This window comes from Morone saxatilis, unplaced genomic scaffold, assembly GCF_004916995.1.
Source record: "Morone saxatilis isolate NCDOM2014 unplaced genomic scaffold, NCSU_SB_2.0 Contig18, whole genome shotgun sequence".
NCBI classification, from domain to species: Eukaryota; Metazoa; Chordata; class Actinopteri; family Moronidae; genus Morone; species Morone saxatilis.
Window position 1 is genome coordinate 20239620 of NW_023339740.1, and position 22268 is coordinate 20261887.

At 40.9% G+C, this 22268-nt stretch overlaps 1 protein-coding gene across 1 annotated transcript in view; it reads right to left on the minus strand.

Annotated features, from left to right (window-relative positions):
• Nucleotides 1–6582, minus strand: part of snta1 (syntrophin, alpha 1) — a 31169-nt gene extending 24587 nt beyond the window's left edge. The window contains exon 1 of the mRNA XM_035661630.1: nucleotides 6222–6582. Within this exon, the coding sequence (XP_035517523.1) occupies nucleotides 6222–6504 (283 nt within the window). The 5' untranslated portion in view covers nucleotides 6505–6582. The remainder of the gene's footprint in view (nucleotides 1–6221) is intronic.
• Nucleotides 6583–22268: the final 15686 nt, after the last annotated feature.

Genomic DNA, 22268 nt, shown 5'->3' on the forward strand with positions numbered 1-22268 from the left:
GACGTGACATTGGGGGTGTGGCTGACACCCCTAGCGTAAAGTGTTCCTGATCTCTCTGCATGGATGAACCTGCAGAAGGACTACAAGGATATGAGCCAGTTCCAATAACTAATTGCCCTTTGTAAACTTATGCATAACCAAGGTCTCAGTGTGCCATCTTGGAAAGGAGCTGAAGAACAATTCCCACTCAGGGGCTCGAGTTACTGGATGCCATGTTATCAAACTATTCCAATTCCAAGCTATTTCTCCTTGTAGGCCAAATCTGAAAGAATATCTGTTTACCATTGTTTTTCATTTGAGTATTTTGAGATCTGCAAGCTCTTACTTTCTTCACTTTTTGTCTGTTGTTGTTGTCACTGTGTCTTGAGTAAAGCACACTAAAATTGCCTTGTGTTACCTTGTAGGAAACATTAAAAATAAAAGCTAGCATCCAATTTTTTGTAACAACAGGAGATTGCTGTTTTACATTTGTACAATCCTAGGTGAGCAGTTGCAGCTCTACTATGGACTTTCTGTGAAATTGTATTGCTGAGGAACTATTGGGCTGATCAGTGCTCTCTGTTACTCTCCTTTGGTCTTTTGGATGCAATCCCAAAATGTCTAAATAGTTTTTTTCCCACCAACAGTAATGACTTGCACATTTTACATGGATGAGACTCAGTGACAGGAACGACGAGTACTTAAAGGCTATTATAAACAGCTGTGTGCGAATTAAGTCTGCTGATTTAGCCACACGCTGTAGACATGAAGCACCCTTAGGAACAGTAACATTCACAAAGTAGATTATGCGGGGACATATGCAATGATTACAATTCCATGCCAGTTTATTGGAGCCATTCAGACCATACCATGCCATACCACTAGGTCAGCAAATGAGACAGATACAACCACACTGCCATGCCTGATACATTATTAGCCACTCTAATCAGTATCTAACACAATTAAGAGAAAAGAATAATACATTTGTGGTTGTGAATGTCAAGTTTAATGGTCTGCTGCCCTGTGAGGCCAGTGTTCTGCTTACTGCCCCTATCCAAACTTCACCAGCTGGCTTGAGGATTAAATTTGAATACCTTCCAGTCACAAGTTTCTTCTATAACCTTCATGTTACCTTTGTCCCCAATCTGCAACACTATATAAACTGTTATTACATGCACAATAATCTCCTTTGAGCGCATCATGACTCCATAGTACTTTTAGCAATACATAAACCAGACAAGACATATTTTCTGTATCACATCTATGAAGGTTTTAAAGGTCCAGTGTGTTACATTTAGGGGATCTACTGACAAAATTGGAATATAATACTCATAGGTATGTTTTCATTAGTGTATAATAAGGATCGTTGTGTTTTTGTTACGTTAGAATGAGACGTTTTTATTCACATATGTTAAAACATCATGCAAACAAAGCCAATTAAATTAAAAATTGAGAGAGAGAGAGAGATGTCTGATATTATTTTGATATTACCACGTTGGTTTCGATTGCTTTGATAGGCCATGTCATTTACAGAAAGCCTCCTCTATTCACGGTTCACCTGCTGTTATGAAAACGGAATTGCATCCAAATGCAAGTTGTGTTTTTTGTGCGACTTTATAGACCATAATGTTGTCCCTGTAGAGATCTGATTTATTATAGAAAATTAATAAAATGAAATGGGAGAATAATACAAGTAGAATGTAGTAGAGTGAAATAAGAAATACAATTCCAGAAAGAGGGTAATGTATTATAATAATTATAAAAAACATATATATCAATTTAACCCTAACCCTTTTTTTTTTTGCCGATCTGAAAAATCAATTGAAAACGGTGATACGATCCGAGCCTTGAGTTTTGTGATCTGTTGACCCCCTAGATAGGACCTTTCAAGTTCTTTCGCGAAATTTGCCATCACCATAATTTCTCCTACAAGCTTGGAAGGCGAGCGGTATTCAGTTAGTTGCAATCTGCAAATTCACCTCTAGATGCCACTAAATCCTAAACACTGTTCTTTTAAAGCTTTAACACTAGAAATCCATCAATTACTGACTTAACAGTTGTACTCTGATGTGCACTGAACTTAAGATTGAAACATTTAAAATTGAAAATAAAAGTCAAAAGAAACTCAGTAATTTAGGGTAGATGTACGGTCTTGGGACAATGGACTTCAACAGCGATTGCCAGTGCAAAATATGGTCAGTGACCTTTCAGCTTCATTAAAAATGTCACACTAATATCTCATGTTAATGAGTGCTCACCACAGCACTTCCCACTTTACCAACTGCAGTACTAGCTCCTTTTGATGAATGTATGTCAAGAATCTACTTAAAGTAAAAGGTTGGACAAGTAGGAAGAAGACAGCCTGGTTATTTGAGTCAACCAGCGGATGATAATTACATCATTGTCAAAGTGATTGGAGGATGACAGTGGTGTCAAAATGACTTGGCATCAGCACCACAATCATGTAGGAAAAGCAGGTGAGCAGATTAAAGTAGTTTGTGAGCGAATTCTAAAAAAAAAGAGATAAAATAGGAGAATAATACAAGTAGTATGTAGCAGAGTGACATACGAAATAAGTTAACCAGAAAGAGGGTAACGTGTTCAAATGTCAAATGATCAGTGACCTTTCAGCTTCATTAAAACTGACACGCTAATATCTCATGTTAATGAGTGTTCACCACTTCCCACTTTACCAACTGCAGTACTAGCTCCTGTTGATGAACGGTGGAAAAGTATGTCAAGAATCTACTTAGAGTAAATGGTTGGACAAGTAGGAAGAAGACCGCCTGGTCTACCGGCGGATAATGACGTCGTTGTCAAAGTGATGACAGTGGTGTCAAAATAACTTGGCATTAACACCAAAATCACGTAGCCACATATAGATAGTGAATATCTGAATTGATATGGAGGCAAAACAACTTCATGGGATGGTTAACAAACCATTAAATCTGACCTTGTGGCAGCCGGAGGAGGTGACGAGTCCTGTACACACTTTTCCACCTTTATGTCTTTCTTTATTCACATACTTTCATTTGTACCTCCAATCTGAAACACCTCGTACTGGCGTGACTGCTGAACAAACATCCTTGACATATTGTAGGGAAAATACCAACATGTCTGCCACTCCTACACAACCCTTAATCCTCCCATATTCGCCTCCCATCCCCTACCTTTCTTCCCCCAACTTTTCATGTCAAACTGAGTTCAGCACCCTACAGCTGGCAGCCTGTCACTCGTTGACAAGAGGGTGGTAGTGGTGGAACCACTGGAGCTACCCATGACAGGTAAATGAATGGTACTGGTTTATGCAACGCTGACATGCACTTAATTAGGTAATTCTGTGCTAACAATGTGTTTGTTGTGATAATGCTCCTTTCAAAGAATGCTGTGAGATCAGCACTTTACGTCTTCAAACTGCGTCAGCTGAGTTGCATGCCGTGCTAATGAACACTGGAAGAAAACAACAGAAGAAAAAACGTTTTAGCACAAAACTTCTAAATAATGTATTGTATGTATATATTTCTGGTGAAAGTGCAGAGACACATTAAGAGAGAATACATTTTAATAAGAGATTAGTTACATAACACTGCACTTGAGCTTTGTTAAATTACAAAAAATATTGCCTATGTGCACATCTGAGGTGGTCTGTGACACAAGAAATATGGTTTCATAATATTTGCCCTAAAAATCCCAGCATTGATTTTAACTTGCAAAAAGTCCAAACCTAAGTGGGACAATTGTGTCAGAGAAGCTATTATATACTGTTCACCAATTGCTTGATCTCAAACTCACAGCTACAGTGACTTGCATTGTGGTAAAATCCACCAAGCTTGCACATAAGTAGCTCAGGAAAAGTGTTAAACCTAGGTCTGCTCTGACCAGTGGGCCCGTCTGCAGAGTGTGGAGCCTCGCTTCCTAGCCTCTCCTCTTAAATTTAGACATGTGAGAGTAAAGGTTGACTGCCTCCATGCTTCCCTGCAGGCTGGGGTGGGCTCCCTAAAATTAACACTAGTGCAGCAGTCCGCTCCTAGCCACATAGCTTTCATCTCTGGCCAATGACAACTGCCTGCTGTGGACTGCTCCTCTCAGCTGTTCACAATGTGGTGTCGGCTCGCCAGCTAACAACTTTTGCCCTGTTCTTTCATTCGCTTCACCTAGTTTTTCTTTTTTACTATTTCTTACTCTTTCTTTCATTCTTTTCCCCTTTCAACGCACTGACCTCCCGTTTAATGGCTTGCTCCATGTGCCGTTTCATCTACGGCTCGGGTCTTTGTGCCTTTGCCTTTCTCTTTCTATCCCTCTGCTGGATCCTTCTTCCTCCCTCTCTTCATCGCTGCCTTTGAACAGCTAGCATCACAACAATGACAAGCCACCGGGGTGCCAGCTATGATTTTGTTTTAATAACATGCTGTCTGATTTTCAAAGCCACCCATTTCCACAGAGATGGACATTACATTTATGTCATTAGGGGCTGGCTTTGTTGTTGTTGTTGTTGTTGTTGGCAGCCGTGGGGGAAGTAAAATTAGCATTTCACCGGCAGCCGCAATAATGTGCCATCGTTGCAACGTGACAATGGTGTTAGTCCACAGCTGCCCGTCAAATCGACCCCGTGCGTCGACCAAGTGATAACCCGTCAATACATGCAGACCGCAGACCTGTCAGGAGGTGGAGGCTTTCAGTCAAACGCACGCAAGTTCAAACACAATGCACGTACACATACATACAAGAATGATCATTAGTGTTGTGATGGTGCATGATTCACAACCCGGGGTAAGTGGCACAGAGAAATCACAACTCTCAACCCCAAATAAGTCTAGTTTAGGCCAGAGGGCTGGAACCACAGGACGAGTAAAGTGACTGTGAAATGAATGATGAATAAATATGAATGATAGATTTAAAAGAGGAACCACAAAGCAAGCAAGCAGTGTATAAAAAGGGATAAAGTCTGTGCTTGAGTCTATCTCAAACAGCCGACCAGATTCGAGCTTACCAAGATAGAAAATCTAAATATCAATATGGAAATACTGATCAAGCTGCATTGTCACTCATCTTTTATATTTACACAGCTCACACAGCCAATGTTCAACCCTTCTCCTAGTCTTCTTCACAAATAAGATTGCTGCCTGTTGCTGCAGGTCGAGGAAACAGGACATGGAAAATGAATGTATCAGCCGCTGTAGAGTACACAGCACAGGTATGTAAGCCTGGCTTATAAGATATGGAGAGTTCACAACCTTCTCCCATTGAGAGGTTATTGGAGCAATGGTGGTCTACCCATGAGGTCTACAGTATATGCACTGGGGCTTCAGTTCATCAGCATAAAAGATCCTTTAGCCAGCTGGAGTCCATAAATATTCTGTAGAAACGGTGATGGATTTACTCTTGTCCCTGTCCTCCACACAGCCATACCTTTCAGTGACGTGGCGATTATCTGTAAGCATCCTTAAGATATATGGTTTAAAATGAAAAACAGGTAATACATTGGTTTCATGACACAAAATAACCGCACACAGTTGCTGACAGCTGCTGGTTTATAACATGTTGGGACCCTGTTGTGAGTAGATGTGCCTGTTTTAGTTATACTCTGGTTTTGGTGAGTCTTTTTGTTACAAAATCCAACACAAAAACAAGGGTTGCTCCTCTACAACATGTTTAGCCAACGTTACGTGCGTTTGTGAGGAAAGAAGCACACGTAAAACTTTTTTTTTAAGTTACAGAATAACATAAAATAAGACGTGTTTTCCTCCTTTCATTAACTTAACCGAGTTAGTTTGAGTTCCGCTGTGTATTAGTAGCTAACCTAACGTTGTACGACAGTAAGTATCAGTTAGTTTGCGGACTTAATTGCCATCTGCAGTGACTCTGGCTCGGACACTGAAATGGTTCCCCGTTGAGGTGAGGCGCAGCTTGAGATAATCACAGCTGTCATTTTTTTTTCTCTGTGCAAACAGCAGCTCTGAACGAGTTAGTTGCGAGTGATTAAGACGAATAAAAACGTGTCTTTACCAAACGTCTTCAACACGTGGGGGGTCTGGCGCACATACGTTACATTTAACGGTCAGTTTTGAAGTTAGTTGGTTAGTTAACGCCAACTGACAACTCGACGGTTGTTTTCGCCGCCGTTGACAGAAACTGCACTCAAACTCCTGGTCAAACTTCTGTTCACTGACTCGCCGTTAGCCGCCTTTTTAAAAAAAAAAAAAAAATTACTTATTATTTCTTCAAAACAGTATCAAACTTACCTTTGATACTGATTCCGAGTCCTCCAACATCTTGCTTGGTAACTCGCACGGTGCGCTTCACGTTGGTGATGGTTTCCGGGACCGGGGACGAGCTAAGGTTCGGGGGGTCTCCGTTGATAGCACCGGCGGGATTCGGGTTCGGCTTCGCGGGCTCCTCGGCACCCTCCCCGGGGTTTAACGTGAGCGTGTCCTCGGTAAGTGTGGCCAACACCCGGATCCAGCGGTCCACGGTCACTCGAAGTTCCAGCAGTCCCGTTTTCTGCGCCTTCATCGCGGCAGCCATGTTCAACGCATTCCTGGAATAACTCTAGACGGGCTGGCAGTCCTGTAAAGAGATAGGGGGGGTGGAGGGATGGGGTAGGGGGCACACACATATACCCACGCGTGGTGACTTTTTAGTAATAAGCATGTCAGACACTCCTTTGGTCTAGTGGAAGTTTGTAAAAGGTTAGTTTGTATTGAAACTGCAAATCTCCTCTCTCGTTCATCTCTCCTCTCTCTCTATCTCTCTCTCTCTCTCTCTCTGTCCCCCGACTTTGTCCCCCCCCCCTTTCCAAAGAGGTTTATCCAGTAGTAAGAAGTAAAGTTAATTGAGGGTGATACGATTAGCAACGGTGTTGACACACACACTCAAAGTTCAAAGAGCTTCTTGTTGAGTCCCTCCATTAATGAACTGTGCGCGGTTGAGTCACACATAATTAAGTTTTGATTCGTTCATTTATTTATTTATTTATATCAAGCACGCTGAACCACCCGGGCTCAGATCACAGATCTAATTTGCAATGTGCCCAGCAGACACAAAATCACTGCGCTGATATATACAGACGTTCTGTCATGAGGAAAATAAAATCAATAGTGGCTTCCCAGGGCCTGGACTGAGACACTGCTCATCTTTTCCAGTGGATAGAGCTCATATCTGGCATGAAATCCACAAATCATCTTCAGTTTTGAAGTCTTCTGACAAGAAAGCATGCTTTACAATGGATGTGATGTTAACAAAGGGGGTAGAGAAACCTAGTCTTTAGCCTGTCTCTCTATTAATCTCTCAGCTTAAAATAAAGACACTTTTTTTTATAAGCTCTTGCTCATTCACAATTCACAAAGAAAAAAAGAAGCAAAGATTATTTTTATTGAAAATGATACCAGCCCATAAAGCACCACGACGATTCTGGTCAACAACTGCTCCTTAGTTATACTGCGTGTGGAAAATAAACCCCTTCCAATCAATACCCAGCAAAAATCTTAATAGAAGGTAGACACAGGAGGAGCATGATGTTCTCTAAAAGGTGGTTGGCCCAAAGCTTCCCTCCAGTAGGCACTAAATGAGTTGGCAGCGCAGTATATGAGCACTGACAAAGCTGGATCAATACTGGTCACAGACTAAAACCAAAGGACCTGATGTGGGAATTCCATACGAGTGATGAGAAAGGCTTCAAGAGACAAAGCGTATACGTGTAGTGTTAGCCAAGAAGTTTACTGTTTATTGTCTTTTAAATCATTTATGGGTAGAGCAGCATCACTGTTTAGGTCCGCAGTTTACAGAAATGCATATATGGTAGGGAGCTTTGGAGAAAAATGGCATTTGTTGTAAAGATTCTTATTTTTTGCTGATTATTTTCAGCCCGCAAGACCACATTTTGAATAACTTCCTCTTTGGAATTTATTTATTTTATTCCAGCTTCTATCAATCAAACAATTCCATTCATTTTAAATCCACAAGTTGATTTTAATGTACAAATAACTCCAAATACTATGAAAATACACTGAGACGACTAAAATCCAATATATTTTTAAAAACGTACTTGTAATAAGCTATGATCACAGCAGTAATATGCTATGACCAAGCCATTTTGGTCTTGGTATTGACTCCAACTCAACATGGATAAGTACTGCGCTGTCTTCGTGACTCAGCAGAGGTGCACTTAATTGCAGTAGAGTAGACATTAAGAACATGCATGAGTCACTATAACAAGCTGATGAAGCAGTCCACATTTCCTATGCTCCACTGCATCTGCAAGTAATCTGCCCCCCCCCTCCTTTCAGCTATGTGTGTGTGTGTGTGGCAGCCTGTGTTGCATCTGCTTCACAACAGGTGAAATAGCAAACAAGTTCCAGCACCCAATTTTAGAAAACACTCTTCTGGGTGGGTTGGTGAGGGGCAATTGCCTCCTTAATGAAAACAAGTTTGGAGCATTGAGTGGAAGTTGAGCTCAACACATACGGATGGTGTAAAGATGCTCATGTCTTAATACAACCCCCTTTAACAAAAGAAGCAGCTAAGCAGCTAGACTACCCCTACCTAACCACTGCATTCATGTATAATTGGTTAACATTGGATATTGAGTTGTAGTTTTATTTTCTGTAACTGAATTCCATGCGTCCATTGAACATAATGCACAGACTACAAACTAAATATTTTTCCCCCAATCATCTGTCTCCCCCTAGTGATTAAATGGCTCCATTACTTCAGAACACACACATTTACTCAGTAGCTTGGTGCCATACAAAGGCATCTTTTTGATTATGGCACAGATATTTGGCAAGGGATATTCAATATTTTTGTACGTTTTGTTTGTTTGACAGACTATAAAAGAAACAACTAAAGAAAACCAAAACATATTCAAGGGCAAATTGTTGACTTTTTGCGATATATAAGAATCATTTATCTCTTTTGCTCTAAAAACAGGCTGACTGATTGTAATCTTTCTGACCTTCTTAAGGAACACTTTTTTTTTCTCCACAGATAATATACACATTAATCTCTTGAGCATAAGATTAACGATTAAATTTACTGTCATCAACACTACACCACTACAATCTGTCCCAGGATTAAAAGCACTGCAGTTATTAAGTTTATGCATCCAACCATATGTCCTGTAAAAATGAAGACATTTTAAAACAAACAACTCTGCATAGAACTCAAGTCATGTAGGTTTTAATAAGGAAAATATTTACTTAAGAACTTAATGGCTTAAACGTTTTTTTTTTTGACTGGCAGAAGAGACTTTTTAAAATTATTTATTATGTTTTGTTTTTGATGTGTTTTTTTTTGTTTTGTTTTTCATTTAAAGTTTGGAGAAAAGATCTACAGCGATATGCTCAAACCACTTAATACTGCCTTTACCAATTGACAATGTCACAATAACTGTTCGCACAGGTTCACGCAGGGACAGGCCCCTGCTGGTCCTAGGGGGCCATGGGGGAACCTCGAAACAGTGAAATAGTAAAACAGCATAGTAGAGTGGTCATATATGGTGCACATAAGAAACAAAGGTCATACAGAGGTCAAGTCCTGCGCCGTTGACGCACAGAGACTTGGCCTGGGCACCTGGCAATGTTTTCTGTGTTTCTAGACATAAAGTAAAATAGCAGACATAATAAATTCATGTCGTCGTACAAAACAAGAGATGCAACTCTGCTCTCCAAAAAAGGATTTGCGGAAGCAGGAACACCTGCACAAATTGTAAGCAGCCAAGTTCGGCCACCCCCGCTCCCGCCGGCCCCCCAGCCCCCCGCCGCCCCCCCCCTCCACGCAAAAGTTTTCCTACCTACTTAGCCAATTGACAAATGCATGACTTTACATAGTCTGCCCCATGGGGCAGCAAACATGTTTATGTGGTTGTGGTTTTGAATGTTTAATGTTAGAATTACATAGCCTTTGAATAATGTTGCTTAAGTATAATTGAATATTGCAGTAAGACAGTGGTCGAGAATCTGGTTGGATTTATTTTATGCTGGGGTTATTATTAATAACATTCAGACATTTCTTGCCATTTCACTGCATTATAAAAGTAGTATTTAAACTCAATATATGGCTGTTGTGTTGTCATGTCGTTAGCTAAAACAGGACAGAATGTATGGGTGTTGATATAATGTGTTTTTCCTCCAGCAAAACGAGTGGGTCTAGAACCTTAAGAATACCTCATGCTATCGTGAAATGCATAAATTTAAGGATTAATAATGCAGATGTATTTAGGTAAGCATAGGCTATTTACACAATTCTTAATAACTTTCTATGAGGACTTTCTTGGACCAGGTCAAATTTGACCCAGACCATACTGTGAAGGCATTGGATATGAACAGTTTGTAAGGGATATATATATACATATATATAGATATATATAAAACAATATTTTGTTACTGATGCCTGATTTAAGTACTTGGTTGAGCATCTGAATGAATAAATAAATGGATATTCATAATTATTGGATATCAGATACAAATGTAACGTAATTTCTTTTTGTACAAGAGACAAATTATATATTTAATGCTTTACAAATCAATATTTTTTAATATTAAATATAGTAATGTAAAATGTGTCATGTGGAGGGGCTAAAAGTAATAAACTTACAGAATTATTACCCAACTCTTTTAGCCTCTTTTAACTCATCATTTTGGTTATTGTGCACAATAAGTTCCCAATGTACTTAATGGTTCACTCTCAGCACTCTCATCAACCCCTAAACAACTATAATTAACCAACTGTATGTACTGCCAAACACCAAATGGCAGACATATACGCTAGTGGATCATTTAGCTGACTTTTAGCTGATATTTAGCTAACTAAAAAACACAATGTTTCCCTCAGGAGTTGGTAGGAAACCATAGAAAAGCTAAAAGGAGAAGAAATATTGGGCTTACTTTAGTCTAATGGTAACAAACTCCAAGCAGTTAACTATTAGATGTGTACGTAAGTATTTGCTAACATTACAACTTCTTGACGTGATAATCAGATCTAGGTTTGGCAGGTCGTGGTGGATTTCTTGTGCCCCCTAGTGGCCATTAAAATCTATTTGTTTATTCACACAGACTCTTTTAAACATTCAAGATGGTGAGATTATGTTGAACACTTAATACTGTTAATTTAGGAGACATCATTTTTTTGTATTCATTTGAGTTTTTTTACATGTCTCCCTGTCGACCCATACATTTTCACGACTGTTGTAAAACTCTTTGTTAAGGCAAAAACACTCGGATGTACTATTTTGCACATGTATAGAACCACACGTAAACAACTCAGAAGCAAAGAACAGGGGGCTTCAACGACAGAGCCTGACTTAAGCAGTGCATCTATATAATGATGTTTAGCATTATGACAAAGTCTTTGACCATCTGACCTCCTGTCTATACATCTGTCAGTCTATTCCTTTGTGATGTGAATGGCAGGTGGCCAGCCTATCTTTCACAGGCCTTGATATTTTTTAAAGCCTCAATGAATGGAACAACAGGATTTGTAGGGATCTCTCTCACACACAAAAGAATAGATGTCCTCTCATAGAAAACACATTTGTACTTTGGAGTTGATGCAGTCATGTATGGTATTGAAAAGTTGCTTGTCATATGGGAACATATGTACAGTGCCTTCTCATAGTACTTGAACAGTGACACATTTCATGTTGTTTTGGCTCTACTCCAGCACATTGGACTTGAGATGAAACAATAACAGAGATTAAAAATGACTATTTTTTAGCTTTAAGCGTGCTTGAAGGTGTTTACATCCATATCAGATAAACACTGTTGGACTTATAGCCTTTAATATCTCCTGATGTCCTCACACTGTTTAGTCAATATGGATATATCCTCAAATTGCACTATAGCTAACATCAGGACTTAAACCTTACAGCCATGGCTTTATGTCAGATCCAATTGTAGTGTGGGCTACAGAGCCAAAACAACAACAAAAACATTTCATTGTTTATGATTTGTACAATATATCTGCCATATGGTACTAAACTAAGTAAAGTACATTTACTCAAGTAGTGTAGCCTTAAGTACAAATTTGAGGCACTACTGGACTATTCTAATTTTGTGCTACTTCTATTCCATTACATTACATTGGGAAAGATTGTGCTTTTTACTTGACTACATTTATTTGACAACTTTAGTCACTAGTTACTTTGCACATTAATATATTCATACAAAAAACAATGACCATCTTTATTGTTATAGATTTAACTTTCCAACAGTATATGAAATATTTAAAATGATCTCCAACTCACCCGGCAAGAACAGAACATGCTCTTTGCATTTTATGCATCAATAAAAATAATATACATAACATTATGAAAGGGACAGTTCTACATAACAAGTACTTTGTTTGTTTTGATTCTTTAAGGACATTTTGTTATATAGTTTTACTTTACTTACTCTTACTTCTTCCATCACTTTAAAAACCTTTGATTGAATTAAGTGAAAATTCACATACAATGAACATAATACAGATGATAAATTATGTAAAGGAAAAACAGAAAGTTTTAAAAAATAACATTTTGTCCATGTAGAAGATATAATATAGTTAATTGAATTATATTATATATCAGTTAATTGACCATTTTATATATTATAATATTAGAAACCATATTTATCATTTATTTATGTAAATGTCTAGGATTTATGAGATGTGCTCAGGCTGAAATGTGTGTTCAAAATGTTAAAATGTTAAAATGTTGTATTTCTATTAAATAAGTAAAATCAGGTGGAATAGTACAAAACAAAACACTACAATACAACAATAACACACTACAACCCCCCACTTGCCATTCGCACACCCCCAATTCAATCAGCCACATATATGCATGTCTTAACTCCCCAAAGACAGTGGACAGTTGGGGTGGCCTGCTGATTAATTTCAACCTCCCCCCAATTCCCTCTGCCTCCTCCTGCTCCTGCCATCCTCCAACCATCCCTGCATCCCTCCATCTATCCCTCCCCTACTCTGCAAAGGGCAACAACTCCAGAGGTCTACCATATGGGCCAGTGTCTGAGCGGCTGACTGCCTGCCTCCCTGCAGCTTGCCTGTGTGTGTGTGTGTGTGTGTGTGTTTTGTGGATAGTTGGCTGTGTGTGTGTGTGTGATTCAAGCCTGTGCTGACTGTTAGCCTGCCCCACCTGTTCCTCTGTAACAACAGACCAGACCTCTACTCTACAGGCCGCCCAGGACAGGCTGGTGGATAGATAGATGAACTGATCACAGGCAAAAAGAAAAAGATAAATAGGTTGAGAGGGAGATGAGAGATATGCAGATGTGACAGTAGGGTTTTGAAAAGATTATTATTAAAAGTGATGGTCAGATGGATGATGAGCAGCTGCAAATCATGTTATTGATAAGCACCTGCCAAGCCATTAGAAAAGTCACTGGAAATGTGGTGAACATGAGCAGAGTGGAAGTTGTAAATGGGGCGAAAGACAGGAACACAGATGGATAGGCCATGAAACAGACAAACAGATGAGCAGACAATAATAGATTAAAAAATATGGAATAATTTATTCTCAAAATATGAATGACAGACTGTGCAGTGAACAGACTGCAGTAGACAGACACACCACGCTGCTCCCTAAACACCCGAGGACATAGGATTATAATGAATGAGAACTTGGGGGTGATAATGAGAGGTCAAACTGTCTCGGGCTTGTACACCTGTGGCCCACCTTCTGCTGTCTAAAACACCCAGCGACCTTTTTCTTTTTTTTTTAACCCCCACCACGTTCAGTTACTCTCATTATAACCTACTGAATAATGTAAAGGTATATATGCATGAGGGATCCAAGCGGAGGAGAGAGGAAACAGGGCTGAGAGATGGAAGGATCTACATAATAGGGCTATCTCTCTCTCCATCTGGTCATGTGTTTATAATCTTCCCCTCCTCCTCCTTAATGCCAATCTATCTGTTTGTCTGACAGACCCCATCATCCTCATCAAACCTCCCAATAATTTAGCTCTCGTTATTAATGCCATGGTGTATCTACAGTCTGCACAGTCTGTCTTATTTTGTGCAATGAATTCTGTGAGAATGTGTGTCTGTTTTGTCTGTGTCCGTACATTTCAGTGTCAGTTTGTATGAGCCGATGCAAGCACGTTGCAGCCTCAGGAGAATTAACCAGGCGTCTGCCACCTGACCCCATTGACTCCGACCATCCTGGGCTCAGCTGATACGCGTGCCGTGTGGCCCTGACATGAGGAGGACAAAAAAGCAGGAGTGGGAGGAGGCAAAGGACAGAAGGACCAGCAGGCAATGAATGATTATGATGACTAGGGCCATCTTGCTGCCCCCCCTCCCCCTCAACCCTGGCCTTGGCCCTATCTCTGGCTCCCACATGGACTAGTGATCTGGGGGTCTGGCTTGGGTCGGTGTGGGTCGGCGTGGGTGAAGTGTCACCACCAGGCAGGGTCTGGTCTGTCAGCTGTTGGAGAATGACAGGAAGAGAGGAGAGTAGACATGTATGTAATGGAGGATGAGAGAGACAAGTCAGGAGAAATTAAAACATAATTGATGTATAGAGTGAAAACATAAAAAGCCAAACAGAATTAGAAGGAATAAGAGGCACAGGAGAGAGAAAAGATAATATTGGAAGGAGCAGATTGAAACAATGGATAAAAGGGAACAGGTTTTGTGGAGGTGTCATATCTGCCAGGCCTTATGCAACCTACAGAGCTCCCGCAGATGGCACGACTGCTGAGAAAGTAGGGTAAACAGTCCTAGCTAATGACTTGCCCCCTCTTGACTCTGTACAGTGAAGTGAAGGAGCAAATAATTGGAGAAAACATTCCCTCACGGGGATTAAGAATGTGTCAGGTCAACCACTGTACAGTGGAGAGGGTAAGTGAGTTTCAAAGGGTAAATGTGTGGGCTTATATATTCATGGCATCTTTTCACAGTGTTGTTGGCACTGTCACATCACTCCCAGGCAGTGATTACTTAACTCGACTAACTACACTGAGGAGCATAAAGGAGGGGCTCTTGAGGCTGAGGAGTACATGTGTGGGGTCAGGGGTAGGAGAAGGACCTGCAGTTTCTCCACAGCGAGGTCAATGAAAAATACAGAGTGATTGTATGCTGAGAAGATAACACCTTCCTATTACTTTAGTGTCTGGTCACACCAGAAAATAGCACAACAAAATCCATTTGTGCATCCTGTCAAAATAGGCGGTGCTTGAAGCTTGGTGATGTGGACTACTTGCAGGTTGTGAGACCCAGCTAATATATATATAGCAACTCAAATGTGGACGAATCGTTTCCTTAATGCACTCTTAAGTTTGCAATTGGTCATAGTTCATCGCTATAAGAACGCCGAGAGTGAACCAAAACATAAGAATATTAATTATAGCTGCTTTAATCTGTCCTTATAAAGAAGTATAGGCTACCTTTACCCACTATCAGTGACCTACAGAGACTTTACATTAATTGAAAAATGGCAGATGGCTTGCACATTAGTTTGCATGGTGAGAATTATGAGGGGTTATATTAGATATATTACATCTTGTAAAAACGTAGTTCACTAGATTAGATGTTCAGACAATCAGCCAGTAGGTCAGGTCAGCTGATTTGCTGTGTAACAGTCCTGCTGGTGTGATTCAAGGGGCTGTGACAAAGACGCTGAAAGGCGATCAAGGGGGGCAATGGCCAGCTGTCACACAGAGGGACCATAATGACCACGGCAAATCCCACCACCGTCTGAGCCTGTTTTTTCTTTGACGTCAGCCTCCTGCTAACTGACTAGTCATCTCTTTGTTAACCTGTCACAGAGCTGGTTGACAAGATGAGCTAGGTAGGACATTGTTGTCACAATCAAAGGTTTAGTCTGGGGTGATTTACTGTATGAATACATACTACACATATAGATTTAATTTACACCGGTTGATGGATTTACATGTTGAAATAATAAAAGATCATGCTATGATACAGAAATTGGTCGTCTGAGATAAGAAATGAGTCATGCATGCACAGAGGTAATTTAAAAGTCACTTATTCCATATATACACTGTTACAATGTAACTCAAACAACCAGGCGACGGGTATAATTACATTTTAAGAATGAGCGGTCATAACTGTTTATTCAAGATATCACACTAACATAGTCTTCTTCACTTTGTCGTATCTTGTGTTCTTCCATGTACTGCATGCACCTGCCAGAGACTGGATGGTTGATATGTGAAACTACACAGTCTCCCCTTTTCAGACAGCAGGCATTGTGTCACTGGCAACATGTTAACAATGGCACAAGGCAACATTCAGTTTGTTTCATTTTCTCCGAAGCAAACTCTATCTAACATTTTTTCTTCTACATCTTAATCTATCAGTACTTCTTGCAAACTTTGATGCACATACCTCATCTGTGGATTATACCTATGCTATACTGTCCAGTCAATAAAAGAAATAAAAAAATGTAATTTATCATACTTAACATTTCAATCACTACATGTGAAAAACAAGTGGATTAATTTATGGCAATATTCTAATGCAGGGATAGGCTACTTAAAACAAGTACATTATTTGGGCTCAGAGCTTATTCACTTTTATAGCTGTATTATGTTATCTTAATGACACTGATAATAACATAACATTGTCATCTACTGTAAGTGACAAAATACCTGTAAGGAAAATATATTTTTAAATTTTAAAAGTTAGCATTTGTGTAAAAGAAAAAAATCTTTCATTCATGCATTCATTGTCAGTCCAATAGAGGATGTGGATGTGTAACTGTGTTTCTAAGTGCTTAAACAATCACTCAATAATTGGTTGTGGTAAGTAATCATTAAATTTTAAGCAGGTTTTTTTTATCATGCATTGTTGGAAATATCATGTCCTTTTTTTCATTCTTTTAACTGTTTATGAAAACCGCACAGTCAGCAGCATGTCACTTGCTCCTGACACTGACACAGCAAGTAGTGACCCTTGGCTTCGGTGCCCCCAAACTGTAGCTGCACCCCCTGATCTTCTGCTCCGCACCAGAACAATTAGTGGCCCCTGGCCCCTTGCTTCACACAAAAACGGGGGAAACCTGTATTCCCCACACACAGAGGCGGTAGCGGATGGCTCCTTGGCTCACCCATAGCAGGAGCTGTAGGTAATGACTCCTGCCTGCCATGGTGGACCTTAATTTGTTATTGTAGCAGAGCAGCTGTGCAGCATGCTGCAGAGAGCAGGTGGCAGCCTGGCAGGAGTGGAGGATGGGGGGGCTGGTGGGGGGAAGAGAAGGAGGGGAAGGACAGGAGCGTGTGGCATATGTGGGTGGTTGTAGAGGGGGAGGAAATATGACGGTGGATGTGATTATATGTGTGTGTGTGTGTGTGTGTGTGTGTTGGGGGTGGTATAGCTCACAACCTTCTCAGCCAGCATCCAAATATTGTGCTTGTAAAGGAGAATAACACGTAAGACTCTGGATGGGGTCCAGATCAGTCTGTGTAGGTGTGGTTTCATGAAGCTCAACAGATGACACAGAATATTTCAACTTATTTATTTACTGATTTTTAACTTCAAGCACGGTTATATCGTTCAACATTTTAAAATGAAACACTAACTCAACCCCCCTTCGGGCTGCATATGATCAAATACAATCCATCATTTTTTTTTAGTTCCATCGGGCTCTGTCTGTCCTTGCATGTTTCAATGACAATTTGTGGGGGCATTTCAGGCTATAGATTTAGGCTAAAGCACAAAATCAATACACCAACAAGTCGAGGTCATGAACGACTTTGCTCAAGGCAATGGAAGTGTGTCTGCGGTGAAGATTATGTCAGCTGAGCTCTGGTGTCCGCTCGCAGTTAATCATTACCGAGAGACAGCGTTACCCTGCTGTAACGCAGCGTTATTGGAGTTCAGGTTTTAAGACATACTTACAATCAGTACCGCCCACACTAATATTCCGTGTTGCGCATGAGAATAGATACCTGATGGTGAACCGGATCGATCGTCTCCTGCAGGTTTCCTTTCACTATATTTGAATTCAAAAGTGTTGTTTTTTTTTCCACTGGAGGACTTTGAAAAGACTGATCAGCCGTCATTCTGCCGAGAAGAACAGAACTCAGAAACACGCGGAGCATGGTCGGAATGCCAAGTGTTTTAAACTGTAAGTAGACTTTAATTTATGCTTACCATGCTGAGTAAAATGCAGCATCACACTTGAGTCACTTCTACCTGACATTTATCCACAGGTATTCGCACCTGTACAATATGAAGCACTATGCTGCAGCTGAGTCACAACAAAACTGCCCATATGTCCATGATTTCATTTTTGTGTTTTACATCATTAAGGAGCAGAATCTCAGCTAATGAAAACATTGCAGAGCTAGGCTTTATTCTAGGCTACATATTGTGGACAGAAAAAAAAAACTTCTCCTCTATTATTTTCTGATTCTTCTCCCAGGGCAGCCTAGGTTTTCAGAAGACCTTTGAATGTGTTACTTCAGATCTTATCAAATCATTATGATGACCAAACAAAAACCCAGTCAACCCTTTGTCTGCTGAGATCTTACGCTCATTAGGATCCATTAAAGAGTGAGAATAAACTATGCATAACACTGTCTATTGGATGCATTATCCCTTATATAGCCCCCACAAGACAGCTATTATGCTCCCATTTGATTGAATAGCAGCTTTCGGTCTATGTGTCTTTTCACTGGAGGATTTGGAGCCCTTAATCCACCAGGCAAAGTTTTTTTTCCTCTTTCCACCATCTGGAGTTTACAACGTTTTAAGACAAAAACACCAGGCGGTGTGAAACCAAGCTGGAGCTGCTGGTTGATGCCAGGAGGAGGTTTTTCCCTTTTTGCCTGCGGTTTCTGCCTGCTTTACATCAGGGGTCAATCGTACAGTCCTGCAATGCAAGTGGGGTCAGCAGGGCCCAAGGGCATGACTGTAGGCCCCCATGTGTCACTGTGTCTCCCCTGAGAACCCAAATTGGTCCCCTCTTCACCACAGAGAAACAAATAATCGCATGACAAAGACATGACTGTAATGCTGATGGTGATATTGTGGCGGTGATGATAATGATGATGATGGTGCTACAGTGGCCACCAGGGAGCAGCAGAGTGTGTACTGTAATATAAAACTGTAAACATGATGGATTCTGGGTTTGAAAGCAATTCCTATTTTGGAATATTTGGTTCCAACTAAAACCCAGAACAGATAAAATATATGTATTCTTCTGTTTTACCGTAATTGTTGTTTAGTTGGAGTAATTTGATGTTATGCAGAAAGCTAAATAGCCCTCTGGGAAGCAGGGATGCTGTGTGTACACTGGGAGAAAATGTGTTAAAGAGCATGTAGGCTAAACATTGCTCACACTAGTCAATCATTTCCATTCTCCCTTGATTCAATTAGCTCTACTTGAAAACATGTGGACAATTTGGAACCCCTGATAATTTTCCCTTTTGCCTTTTTCTTTCTTTATTTTGGGGTGGGTTATAGAGTCGGATTCCAATCCTCTGACATTAAAAGGGGAAATAAACGACAAAGGGGCCCTGCAGGTTTGCATTAGAGACCTAATTGGTTTTGGCTTGAGTGGGCTGTTAGCGTTGCCAGACGTGGGCCCTTTGTGTTTTGCCATGTGGGAGAATTTGCCTGTGCTGGAGGTAGAGAGAGGTGCCTGCAGATCTTCTCTGAGTCACCCCTAGCTTGTCTTTGTGGGCTGTTTGTGTGCATGTGTGTGTGTGTGAATGTGTTTGTACACATGAGAAGGGTAGTGTCAGGTACGTATGTCGAAATTGTGCGCAAACCTGTTCAACTGTGTCTTTCTGTGCACTGTTAACGCTTGTTTCTGTGTGTTGCTGTGTGTCATGCATGTGGTTGGCTGTGTTTTTGTAATATGCGTGTGCTCCAGTGTGTGTGTTTGTGTGTGTCAGGCTGTGAGCCCAGGATCCTTCTCACTCCCTCTGGTCTCTGCGTGGGTCTTTTCCACCAGCACTACCACCTGTTAGTGTTTTAGTCGGGCCCCAGGGCTACAATGACTGCAGAACCTTCCAGATTTGCTCATCAAGCCCATCAGATCGGCTCCCTTACCTAAAATCTGGCTCCCATTTCCTATCACAGGACCAATCTGTGCTGGATTCCCCAGTGCAGTTTAGCTGAGTCAAGATGGTGTGCAGTTGATCTGGTGTGAGCTGGGCTGAGTTTGATTAATGACTCACGAGCGACAACATTTTATTCGGTGTGCTGCACTGCTGGATCACAATTAAGTGTTTGCTAAGTGTGGTTTTAGTGGGAAAACTGATGTTTAAAGACTGAATTTATGGGGTCACTTTGTTGCCCAGTCCTCCACATGTGTGAACCACAACAAAGAATCTGACATCTTCTGTTGGAGTAATAATATGTGGCCAAATGACAATTTAAACAGACTTTAAGTGCATATCTACTGTTGATGATCACATGCTGTGAACATCGGAGTCTAAGATTTAAATGAACCCTAATTGTAATGAAGCGTTTACGACCAAATGACAGCAAATGAGAATATATCATCTCTGCATCTTATTATCCAGCTCCCTTGTGTTAAATCCCAAACCACTGCAAACAGCATCATCGGCCTTTTCAAACAGATAGGATTTGTCATGTTCCGTGTTTCGTGAGACCTTTGAGCTTTCTGTCCCATTGTCTGTTTCCAATTCAGCACACTGTGTTCCCCTGTCTATTGCTTCAGACAGAGTGGCAACCTGAAGCAAAGCTTTAAAAAAAAAGGAGAGAGGAGTGACCAAACAGTTAAAGGGAAAAAAACAGTGAGAGAAGGAGAGTAGAAAGGGATTAACTGTCAGGGAGAATGTGAGGCTAATTGAAGCCAGTTTTGCACAGCTGTTTCTTGTTGCTGTGCGGCACTGCACAGAGCGGCTGGGACGATAGGATCCAGATGTGATCTTGTGCCGAGGATCACCCGCCAATAACAATCCTCAGAAATATCCAGCCGTACAGGAGACGAGGGCTATTAGAGTGTCCACGCTCGCCCACCCCCCTGACAAAACATCACTTCTCCGTCTCTGAAAGATAACCCAGCTCTGCGCATTTTACTCTTGATTGCAGCCCTTAGCTCAGCTCCTGTGCGTTGTTAACACTGTCAGTTTGTTATACTGCCAGCCACCGCCATGACTTCGGCATTCAGGTGTCACTAGGTAGCGTAAACATTGCCTTGACACATTTGACTATTCCAAAAAGGCGGCTCACAGGGTTGAAGAGTGGTTTTGCATATTTGTCACATGGCTTTTGAAACATTCAGCCAAAAAGGATTAAGATTCTTTTGTGTGTTCTTCTGTGTTTCATTTAAATCATCATGGAAAAAAAAGAATCATTTATCCTTTATCAGGACGGCGGCATGCAGGTCCCAATCGCAGGTCCCGATTGTGTGCAGGCATTTATTTGGTCCTCTAACTTAAGCGGAGGGACATTGGCTGGGAACACAAGGGCCCCACTTGGAACTTATCACCACATTATGCTTTTTTAATGCCCCTGTCTCTCTGTTCCCACTCCTCATGCCCTTCACCCCCCTTCCATCATTTCCCACTTGGCTCAGACAAAGAGGAGTTAGCATTGGTTCCCCCTTTTCTCCACGCCTTCCAGGGTTACTCCAGCACTTCTTTCTCACCTCCTGTTTCTGTCTGACGTTCGGCCTCCCTCCGTCCATCCTTCTTTGTTCCCTCCCAATCTTTCCGTCCCAATTCCTTTTTCCATCTCCATTTATCTGTCCTTATCCCTCTGTCCATCCCCACTCATCTGTCTTGGCCACCATGCAGAGAGTTCAACTGCAGCTGGCCTGTCATTGCCGACTTCCAACTGCGTAAAAGCTCTCATTGGAGAGAAGTTCATGGTTGGAGATATAGGCAAACTCCTTTTCCTTTTTCCTTTTTCTTTGTCATTTTTCCTTATTTTGTATAGAAATATTTATAAAATATAATATTAAGCACCTCTTCTTTTTCAGCAATATTTCTGTACATTGAAGAAATGGAAATGTTTTATGGAATAACTTAAGTCAAAATGATTATCAGTTATCAGATGAAACACATGTAGTGCTTATGTGAGGCATGTGCAAGAACCATGAACAACAAAGTCTCTGACCCAGATAATTACTTCACATCCTGACAGATGATGATGAAGATGATGTGTGGCCTTGGCCTAGTCTCTCCTTATCACACACACACACACACACACACACACACACACAAACAGATAGTGAATGTGACAGAGGATCTTAGCCTAAGCCAATATCACTCAAGAGCTCTTCTCCCCACGTGTCAGTGGTGAGTTTTATGACTTTTGTCAAGTTCACCTCATCTGTCCCTTCTCTGATT